Source organism: Cynocephalus volans, chromosome X, assembly GCF_027409185.1.
Source record: "Cynocephalus volans isolate mCynVol1 chromosome X, mCynVol1.pri, whole genome shotgun sequence".
In the NCBI taxonomy this organism is placed as follows: Eukaryota; Metazoa; Chordata; class Mammalia; order Dermoptera; family Cynocephalidae; genus Cynocephalus; species Cynocephalus volans.
The window spans coordinates 40,720-52,031 of record NC_084478.1 but is presented as its reverse complement, the minus strand read 5'-3'; the positions used below and the strand labels follow the sequence as shown (position 1 = coordinate 52,031).

The 11,312-nt window shown below is 58.5% G+C and overlaps 1 protein-coding gene across 1 annotated transcript; it reads right to left on the bottom strand.

Moving 5' to 3' along the window:
- Positions 1–2,130: 2,130 nt before the first annotated feature.
- On the bottom strand, positions 2,131–9,915 carry LOC134367673 (regucalcin-like). The gene is made up of 7 exons (XM_063084416.1): positions 9,764–9,915; positions 8,966–9,131; positions 8,256–8,438; positions 6,198–6,413; positions 3,445–3,576; positions 2,525–2,679; positions 2,131–2,218 (listed from the first exon to the last, which is right to left on the bottom strand). The coding sequence occupies exons 2-7, from the start codon at positions 9,126–9,128 to the stop codon at positions 2,168–2,170; spliced, it is 900 nt and encodes a 299-aa protein (XP_062940486.1). The 5' UTR covers positions 9,129–9,131; positions 9,764–9,915; the 3' UTR covers positions 2,131–2,167.
- Positions 9,916–11,312: the final 1,397 nt, after the last annotated feature.

Below are 11,312 nucleotides of genomic sequence, written 5' to 3'. Positions count from 1 at the left end.
GCGTCGGCGGTGAGAACTAGAGGGCATTTCATGGTGAAGCCGTGGTGGGCTCCAGGCACCTTCAGACCCACCTATGGCTCTTCCCCAGCAGGTCAGGTGGGTGACTTGGGGCTCTCTGGCTGTAAGGCAGGTGGTGCACCTGAGGTTCTCATAAAAGTGGGCATTTGATGCCCCATATGGAGCGCTCTCCTGGTTTCCTGTCTGCCCCAGCAGGGACGGCAGGGCCGGAAGACGGCTGTGGTCGAGGCAGGAGGAGGACGCAGAACCCGCTCGGGACCTTTGAATTCCACCCCCAGCGTCAAGGACATTTCTAATACCACCGTGTATGTTTCCTCCCTCTGCAAGGGATCTTTCATGCACATGCTGGACACACCATCAGCAAAAGCAAGTGGTTTACCAGCAGGACGGGAGGCTGCACGTGTACCTGCCTTCCCAGTGTTCCCAGTGTTCCCAGATTTCCTGGTGTTCCCAATGTTCCAAGTGTTCCCAGATTTCCTGGTGTTCCTAGTATTCCCAGTGTTCCCCGTGTTCCCAGTATACCTGGTGTTCTCGTGTTCCATGTGTTCCTGGTGTTCCCCATGTTCCAAGCATTCCCAGATTTCCTGGTGTTCCTAGTATTTCCAGTGTTCCCCATGTTCCTGGTGTTCCCAGTGTTCCCCATGTTCTCAGTATTCCCAATGTTCCCAGTGTTCCCAGATTTCCTGGTGTTCTCAGTATTCCCAGTATTCCCAGTGTTCCTGGTATTGCAAGTGTTCTCCATCCTCACCAGTCGTGCTCAGCCGGGTCCATTCCCAGATGACTAGGTTCACATTGGCCTTGCCCAGCTCCAAGAGCCCTGACATGAGAGTCTGTACCTGGGCTGAGGTCCCCTCCCCTGTCCCCTGGGACCTGCTGCCCATCCCCCAGGTTGACCCCTCAGTCAGGAGCACCTTCCAACGGGCCTCACGTCCTCCCACGGTAATGAAGGTGTCCGAGTCCCTGTGGACCGTCTTCCTGGCTCCCAGACCAGGACTTGGAGGCCAGGTCCAGCAGCCCCGCTCCTTCACAGGAGGACAAGTCAGCACTTTGAAAACACGAGCCACGGGCCTCCACGTCTGAGACACTGGACGGCGCAGCAGGCAGAGCCGGCTGCACACCCTCGTGTACCCACACACATGGCGAGACCCTCAGCGTGTCCCATGCTCCAGCGCCCCCGAGAATCAATGACTCGGTGTTTTCCGTTATCATTGGGGTGCCTGTTTGCTGGGGGGATGCAGAGTGCTGTGGACGGACAGTTTGGTGGCTCCTTAATAAGCTAAACATGGAGTTACCACAAGACCCAGCATTTCTATTCCCAGGAATGTACCTGAAGAATTGAAAACAGACTCTGAAAAAAAAACTCGTACAGAAATGTTCACAGCAGCACCGTGCAGGAGAAGCGGGAGGTGGAAACAGTCCAGGTGTCCATTGATGGATGGACAGATAGACACGCGTGGTCCACCCACACAATGAAATATTACTCAGCCATGCAAAGGAAGGAGGCCCTGACACAGGCTACAACGTGTGTAAAGTTGAAAACATCATTCTCAGTGACAGAAGCCAGACATAGGAGAGCACACAGTGCGTAATTCCATCTATACGAAGTGTCCAGATGACAAATCCACAGCGACAGAAAGCAGACTGCAGGTCCCCAGGGGAGTGGGATGGGGCGTGAGCTGAGGGGTAGTGGCCTCCCTTTGAGGTGAAGAAAATGTTCTGGAACTAGAGGTGGCGGTAACACAACATTGTGTGAATGTACTACATACTTTGAACTGTAAACTCGAAAATGGTGAATTTTACGTATATTTACCACAACTTAATAAAAAACATCTATCATATAAGGACTTAATACCAAGTCTTGGGCAGGGAACTGAAGTTCTGCAGAGATGCAGGATGGTTTCTGGGATGACGCGGTGACTGCGTGGGGACCGTGAATTGTGTGAGAGGCGTGAACAGCCCAGAGATGAGGGGAGGTGGACAGAGACCCCACGGCTGCCCTGAGTGCGATGCACGTCTGAAACACGACAGGAAGACTTTCAGGATCTGCCACATTTATTACCGTGCTGTGAACCAGCTGCATCGTGCACCTTGGCCAAGTCCCTCAGGATGGAGGCCAGCGACTCGGGCTGCCCCAGGAAGCAGCTCTTGCTCAGCCAGTGTAGGGTCTAGGTGCGACCCCTCTCACCCCCAGGCCTGTGACCTGTCAGCAGAGCAGATGCTGTGGTCAGTCTGAGTGCTGTTGAAGCACAGTGTCACTGGCAGGGCGAGGCCACAGCAGCTCTAGCTACTTCTGAACCTGCACATTAAAGACAGTTTTCATGTGACACTGGGGCGGGTAAAGCATTGAAGATATTTGTTTTCTAGGTGGATTGATATACAATCCCTGTCTGTCTGTGGACGTCACCCACCCTACCCAGAGTTTAAAGACAACTTCTCACCCCTGCACCATGCAGAAGCGGCACAAAAGCCACCTTGGGGATTCTGAGTATAAACGACCTCATCAAACCTTGAAGATGTGTCCAGCCTGGGGCTCCTGCAACAACTGCTCCGGGCTCAGGCCGTCCGCTGCGGAGGTCACGTAGAGGTCTGCATAGTCGGTCCCCCCGAAGCAGCAGGATGTGACTCTGGATACAGGCATCTCCACCACGCACAGCTGTGACCCTGTGAGCAGGGCGAGTTCTGATCCTCAGGACTGCGACCACTTTCCTGCTCTAGGGCCCAAAGCCTCCGGACTGCCCAGCCTGACCCCCTGGTCCATATCAGCTTCTCCACAGCATCCCCAGCATCTGAATCCACACCTGCCAGCCGGCCTTGCCTCACCTGCTGTAGTGAGTTCAGTAGTGTCCCCTAAATTCATGTCAACGGGGACCTCAGATTGGGACTTTATTTGGAAATAGGGTCTTTGCAAATGTAATTAGTTAAGATAAGATCATTCTGTATTAGGATGGCACTAAATCCAATGACAGGTGTCCTCATAAGAGACAGAAGAGGAGACACAGACACAGAGGAGAAGCCACGTGAAGATGGAGGCAGAGACTGGAGTGATGCAGCCACAAGCCCAGGGATGCCTGGAGCCACCAGGAGCTGGAAGAGGCAGGAAGGATCCTCCCCTGGAGCCTCTGGAAGCAGCACGGCCCTGCCACACCTGGATCTCAGACTTCTGCCTCCAGAACTGGGAGAGGATACATTCCTGTTGTTTTAAGCCTCCCAGTGTGTGGTCCTTTGTGTGGCAGTCCCAGGACACTCCTACACTTGCCGAATGATGAAACAGGGACCTGGACAATCATTCCGTCTAGGAAAGGAAGACCCCTCTGTCGCTGGACAAGTGTGTCCACAAAAATGTGGCCTTGTCCTGGGTCCTGGAGCAGAACTCCATGCACACAGCGGACACCCCTATGCGGCCACAACTCGGGATGGCCCACACACCTGTCTCGGGATCCAGGCGGATCACTCTGCCCCCGTCGATGCAGGCCACCCAGAGCTTCCCCGCAACATCCACGCACATCCCATCAGGCATTCCCTGCCCCTGTGGCAGCTGGTACAGGAGTCTTGGGTTTGCTGCAATGAGAGTTGGGGGATGGGCTGGGGCTCACTCCCAGCCCTGTGAGTGCCTTCAGCAGGCAGACCCCTGGGTGAGCCCACCCTAACACGAAGATGGGGACGAGGCCTGGATGAGACACCCCCAGCTTGTTAGGGCCCCGGACATGGCTGGACCCTGATGCTTACTGACCCCCTTATAGTCATGAGCTGTAGGCTGGCAAAGTAGTCCCCAAATAATGCTGACCAAGAGCGATTCTCCTCAGAAGCCAGGCCAAGGACATCGTCTTCAAACATTTGCTGCCTCCATCAGGCCCTCCTGGATTTCTGCCTCAAGGACTCCCCTCCTCCCCCACCATGCTGTGTCAAACCTCCCAGCGCTGGTCACACCTACCCCCAGAGTACCCTCCACAGAGACACATGGTGTCCTAACCCCAGACCTCAGAATGGGACGTTACTTGGAAGCAGGGTCTTTATAGAGGTGAGTGAGATGAAGTGAGGTTCCTTGGGTGGGCTTCTTCCAATAGGACACCTATCCTCGTGACAAGGGGATGTCAGGACACAGACATGCACAGGGTTGCAGCCAACTGAAGGCCGAGGGACTGGGGCGATGTGGCCACAAGCCCAGAAACACGAGGACTGCCGGCAGCCCCAGGAGCTGGGAGACACCTGGACGGATTCCCCTTAGAGCCCCAGAAGGAAGCAGCCCTGCCCCACGTTGGTCTCTAAGTCTCCATAAACGCCCCCGTCCAAGCCTCGCAGTCTGCGGTGCCTTCTGACAGCTGCCCAGAGCCAGCACCCCTCAGATGAGCTGGGCAGGTGCTGTGTGTCTGACACTCGGGGCCACCCTGTCCTCTCCCAGGCCCCACCTTCCTGCTCTTCCTCAACGACTCTTGAGACCCAGGACCTTCCCCATCCCCACGGCTCCTGCTCCTGGGCTGAGCCTCCTGCCTACCCCCAAATTCCTGAGGGCCCACTCAGGGCTCACAGTCCACAAGAGGACCCCATTTTCTCCTGCTGCACATCCCGCCTCTGACCCTGAACCTGCTCTGCTGCGTCCTACACTCCTGCCGTGTCACCTGCTGCACGTCCTGCCCTGCGTCCTTCTCTTTGGCCTTGCTGCACACTAGTTTCTCTCAGCACCTGATACCGTTTTCCACTTTTCCTCTTTTTGGTTTTATCTGAGCCACCTTCTATGTGCCCATTATCAGCGTGACCACCCGGACTCGGCGTACCCCTGTGCTCTCGTGACATTGACCATTATTCTCCTGTGCTCCCAGCAGGTGAGGGCCCCCTCCTCTTCCCACACCTGCTGGCTCCTGCTCCGTGTTGCTTCCTTGGCTCCAGCACCACCCGGCTCCCGGACAGGGAAACGTCAGAGGAACCTCTATCTTCCACCCCCTCCAAGCCTCTCAGACTCTCAGCTCAGCTCAGGCTGTTTCTTATGGAAAAGGTGTTCTTGGTCCTTGAGTGGAAACAACATCTCTGGGTGTTAGAGACCAGGAGGCTTGAGGGCTGGTGCTTGTCCCTTGAGCAAGGCAATCACCAAGCTGCTGAGCACAGTCAGCCAGCCACGGGCAACCCTGATCCAGAGCCACAGGGAGAGGGTGACACTGACCACAGGGTGGATGTCAGGCCACTCCAACTACTGGGTGGATGTCAGGCCACACTGACCACTGGGTGGATGTGAGGCCTTCACGCAACTTGGTGACTCTGAAGTGGTCACTCCTGTGATCCTTGGCCTAGGGTCAGGAGGAGAGGGTAATACTGACCACAGGGACACTGACCACATGGTGGACGTCACTCCTTACTGACCACAGGTGGATGTTACTTCTCACTGACCACTGGGTGAACATGAGGCTCTGACAGTCACTCCTGTGCCTCTTTACCCAGGGCCAGAAGGAGGCGGTGACACTGACCACAGGGTGCACATCAGGCCACAGTGACCACTGGGTGGACATCACCCTTTACTGACAACTGAGTGGATATGAGGCCCTGACATTACTGAGTGACCCTGACCTGGTCACTTCTGTGACCCTGACCCAGGGCCATGAGGAGAAGGTGACACTGACCACAGGGTGGACACCTGCGATCTGACACAGGGAATCTGACCACAGGGCGGACACCTGCGATCTGCCTGAAGCAGGTTCTTTGAGCACGTGGCTCCTTTTCCATGCAGGGCAGATGGGCAGCCATCCCTTCTCTCTGTCTGTGACTGGACAGTGCCTGCTTCCTGCGATGATAAAACGGTCCTTCCCCAGGGGCACATAGAGGTGAGACAGACACCATGAAAAAGCTGCTTCTGATGTTAAGGTGGGCCTGGGGCGTGGGGGGTGGAACACCGGAGAATGCCTGAGGGACAAGATTTCCCTACATTTAGACCCCAGGTGACCCTCACAGGCAGATGCAGGTGCAGCCCTAAAGCTCTGAGCCCTGGACACTCAGACCCGAGCCCAGGCCTTTGGGGAGCAACTGAGCCTTGGCCCACCCACTGCCACCGACAAGGAGCTTCTGTGAGGGCCTGCCCATCTCTGTCTCCCTGGTCTGGGCTCCTGCCCTCTCTCTGTAGACCTCAGGGAGTGGGTGGGTGGGGGTATTCACGGTGGGCTAGGGCATGAGTAAGGAAGGGCCGGGGCTCCTACCGATCTTGCCGGTCTGCACGTCATAGCTGTACACATGAACGGAGTAGTCCAGGCTGTCAACGTGGTAGAAGGTGCTGTGGTCCAGGGACCAGTCCAGCCCATTTGGGATGCCCAGCCCATGCAGGTGTCTGACCACCGAGTGGTCAGCATAGAGCGTGTACAGGGAGCCCTGCCCTTGCTCCCACACTCCTGGGGCGGACGGCTCCGGCATAGTGCCTGAAAGACAGGAGGTCAGGGAATGGCCCCCAGGGCTCCAGAAGGACTCCTCCCCCTGCCCCTGCCCACCCCCCAAACTACAGCCACTCCATAGGAAATGAAAGATGCTCTGTGCAGAGTGAACATCGTGGGCCTGGGACTGTTCTCCTCAGGAAGCAGGTCAGGAAGGACCCTTGGCCAATGTCAGGAAACCGGACTGTTACAGTGGCACAATGGGGGACCTCAAAAACAAATCCACATCCAAACCCCCAGAACCCGGGAATGGGACCTTATTTGGAAATAGCGCCTGTGGCGATGTAATAAGACAAGGTCATCCCTGATTAGGGTGACCCTAAATCCAATAACAAGAGTCCTCATAAGAGACAGAAGAGGAGACACAGACACAGAAGAAAAGCCACATGACGACGGAGGCAGAGACTGGAGTGATGCGGCCAGAAGCCCAGGGACGCCTGGAGCCACCAGGAGCTGGAAGAGGCAGGGAGGATCCTCCCTTGGGGCCTCTGGAGGGAGCACGGCCCTGACAGACCTGGACCTCAGACTTCTACCTCCAGAGCTGGGAGAGGACACATTCCTGTCGTTGTAAGTTCCCCAGTGTATAAGCACTTGTCACAGCGGTCCCGGGACACTCCTACAGCTGCTGAGCAGCTCCCTACGCTGCTATGAAATCTCCCTAACCAGTAAGAGGCCCTGAGCCCACACCGTGCGAACCATGGGTTTATGCTGCACACGGGCTTTCCTCTGGGTGCCTGAAGTTTGGGAGATACAGGGTGGATGGCACCCATGTGACCAGCCCCCAGCACACACCCTGGGCACTGAGTCCCTGACAGGCTCCCCGGGAGGAACCATCACACACATGTGGCTGCCTCTTCATTGCTGGGAAGAGAGTGTTCTGCAGACCTCGTGGGAGGCAAGGAGCACAAGGAAGTGGTGTGTGGTTCCTCCTGACCCTGCTGCCCTCCCCAAGACCCAGCTGCGTGTCCTCAGGAGCCCTGAGACCCATGTTAGCCGCAAGCACACCACAATATGCTGACTCCGTGAGCTGCCTGGGAGTGTCCAGACCTGGGTGGTCTTGGGGACCCCGGCACACACTGGTGCACAGGGCACACTTCCCACACCCTCCACCTGGTGGGAGAACCACACCCCTGGCCGGTTCAGGCACTGCTGGGGCTCTGCAGAGTGAGCGGTGCCCCCAGCCCCAGCCCCAGCCCCAGCCCAGCAATCCCCACCTGCAGGTTTCCTCCCAGTCTTCTCAGGAAAGAGTCAGGGTTTCTACAGCAAATTGTCTGCAGGCGGCTCAACTGTGCCCACATGCTCACATCCCCAAGTGTGAGACCTCCCCGGCCCCCTCCACCTCGGAGCTAAGGGCCCTCCTGTGAGTCCCGAGCACTGCAGGCCACCCCAGGACACAGACCGTGCTCATGGGGCTCTGAATCCCACCCCAGGACACCCAGGGCACACGGGGCGTTCTCACAAACATGGACACCTCAGGGAAGGTGACCTTGGCCATGCCACACACCAATGAGATTAACATTTCCAGGGGTGGCTGAAGCCACATCTGGATGGATAGCCAGGAGCCCAGGAGGCATAATGGGGTGAAAAGATGGGATATGGAATTGGAGACAACCCGCTGAAATGACAACTCTCGTCTGGAAGCTCCCAACAGCACACGGCATGCACTGGACATCCGAGTGGTCTCCTGCTGTGAAGGGTGATAGCTGCCCAAAGCTGCCTGCTTGGCCCCTGGCACCTGCCCCGAGTGTGGGACTGCCCAGGTGGCCACTGGCCTCCAGCTGACCCACGTCGCAGTGGGCTGAGGCCACACCTGACCTTCCAGAAGCCCACCTGCCACAAACCTCCCAGCAGGGTCCACTTTCCCGTCGTTGAACCTGTTGTGGGGCTTGTCCCTGTCCAGCCAGGCCACCCACTGCACCTGCTGTGTCTCCCAGTCCAGGAAGCCGAGGCGGGTGCCGGCTGCCACCACATAGGCCCCTTTCTGGCGCAGAGCCACGCAGCCAACGCGGTTTCCTGGAGAAACAAAGAGGGACAGGTGGGGCCCCCGTGGGTGCATCTGCACTAGCCAGTGCCACCCCCACCCTGCTGTGGTGCCCGTTAGGAGCCGTTGCCGGTGAGGAAGTGTTTCTCTTCTTCCCGGGGCGGGGGCTCAGCTGCTCCCGGGCACCGTCTGGATTGGCCGTGGTGGCCCCTAGACCCCTCCTGAGCCAGCTGTCCTGTGCATTCCCTCCCCACAGCAGCCACTACCGTTCCTCCAGGACGTTACCGAGGCGGCCAGCCCTGCCTGCAGCCACCACGGTGACCAGCTGCAGCGGCTACTAGTGGGCTGGTTTCTCTTCTGACAAAGTCAGGGGAAGCTCCTTGACCTCCTGCGTCCCCCACTTGGAGACAGCTGGTCTGTGACCCACATGGGAAGGCACACCCGACGCGGGGCCTCAGGCGTGTGGGGACCAGATGTGCCTTCACATGCGGGCCCCACCCTGATGACCACGGAGGGGGATCGAGTCCCCTCCCTGCGGGGACCCCCGGGCTGTACTCACTCAGGCCCACGGTCTGCACCTCCCCTGTGAGTGGGCTCCACCGGCACACGAGCCCCGCGGTGATGTCCACGAACAGCAGCTGCCCTGTCCCCTCTTCCCACACGGGGCTCTCCCCCATCCTGTGCCGCTGCCTGACGACGGCCTCGATCCTGGGGGACGCCATGGCCTGAGGAGAAGGCGAGCCCCTGAGTGCAGCCTGGTGTCCCCTCCCCCTGCTTCCCAGACCCCAGGGCTGGGGTCACTGGACGGGGGAGACCCCGATGCTCCCGGTGTGTGACGGCGTGTTCCACGCACTGTGACGAAGCTCGCGTCTGCTGCTGGAGCCTGACCACTGTGAGACTCAGAGAACACTGGGCACAGTCGCTGGAAAGACGACACCCTCGGGATGTCCCGGGGCTCTTCGAGCAGACGCGCTGTCGCTGTTCTCAGCACGCCCGTGTTAACTCGGTCGCCCCTGCCGTCACTCCACACAGCACACGGGGACACGGAGCCTCTGAGAAGCCAAGCGACGACGTGGCCAGACGTGGAGCATGGGGTGGGGGCTGCACCCCTAGGGGTCCGGCTGCCAGGGGCCCCTGCCTCTAACTCCACCTTTCCTGCCCTGCGACAGGACTCCATTCACGTCCCCTCTTTCAGTTGGACGCAGTTTTCAACAACTCGCTTTTTAATTGGATTTATTTTACAAACGCTTTCCTTCTAATAAGATACACTTTGCAAAAACCTTCCCTCAATGGGATTTGTTTTCCAAAACCTTCCTGGTATTCCAGACACCCGGGAAGCGGACCGTTCACACGTTACCTGCGGCTTCAGGGGCTCGCCGGGCTCGGCTGCTCCGTCTCGGCTGCTCCGTCTCGGCTCTCCCTCCTCTGCTCCAGCTCAGGGGCTCGGCTGCTCCGTCTCGGCTCTCCCTCCTCTGCTCCAGCTCAGGGGCTCGGCTGCTCCGTCTCAGCTCTCCCTCCTCTGCTCCAGCTCAGGGGCTCGGCTGCTCCGTCTCGGCTCTCCCTCCTCTGCTCCAGCTCAGGGGCTCGGCTGCTCCGTCTCAGCTCTCCCTCCTCTGCTCCAGCTCAGGCAGAACACACGCTGGGTGCAGCTGCTGAGTTCCGCCCGGGCCCGCCCCTGGCAGGCAACTCCCTCCGACCCTCGTCCCTCCCTCCTGTGTCCTGGCCAAACCCCAGAAGAGCCCCATGGGCGGGCGCGGTCACAGGGCTCTGTCCTGGGGAGCCCTGAGTGGCAGCTTCAGAGGCTGCCATCAACTTTGTGTTAGGCTGGAAAAAGATGTGCCAGGGTCTCCTTCAGCATGAGCCCGTTGGAGCCCCTAGCCCGTGCCCCTCGCTCCCGCCAGCCTGTCCTGAGGCTCCTCTCAGGACCCAGCTGTGGCCGAGTCCATTCTCCCCGCACATGGGCTGCCAGCTCCTTGGAGGTAGATTCTCCTGCACCAATTACTGATCCAAGCTCCTCCCAGATGGGAGCCCACACCCTGTACCCCAAGGATTCTGCTGAACGGCCTATTGCAGCTCACCAAGGACCCTGAACATCGTCCTGGACCAGGCACCCTCTCTGTGGATCGGATCACGAATCCACAGATTCTGCGTCTTCCCTGCTGTGCCTGTAATATGTGGAGTTTCGCCTCCTTGGCTCCCACGGCACCCTCACAGTGTCAAACCCCGGGTCTGCCTGCAGCTCCCCTGGGCCTGTGACCCTGGCGGCTCCTGTCTGAGACTGAGCCTGCTTCATCCCTGTCAGTGGCCCCAACCCACAGGGCCCATGCAGGCCTGTGCCCTCGAGGAGCCTGCACCGGTGGGATTCAAAGGAAAGGAAGCAGGGCCTGAGGCTTGGGGTGGGGACCCCAGAGTGGTGGGCATAGTGCACTCAGGGCCCACTCCCTGAAATGACCTTTGGTGTGTCTTGCAACCTGTGGGTCAAGTTAGACCAGTTCTACCCGGCATGTGTTTCTGCCCAGGATGGTGCAGCTTTCTAAGTGTGTTTGGCTCTGCAGTATCTCACAGTTTTGTCTTGGGACCCCACATTGGGAAATGCTGTGTGGTCTTTCCAATTGGGTATCTTGGTGTCCAGGTGGTCACTGGGGCCAGGAGCTGCTGCCTCTGAGGCCTATTTGCGCTGACTGTGGGTGTGGACATTTTCACAAACTCCCTGGCTACTCATGTGTGGGACACACATGCCACTTACACGCTCGCTCCCGTGGGTGCGTTAATGGACCCACAAACACCTGCCCGGACCACCAGAGACCGTCTGACTCTTGAAGCTGAGAGAATGCGTTTCAGGGGGAAGGATGCACATGGCTGCTTGGGGACTCCACTGTCACAGCGGCCACACTGAAGGTCCTGTG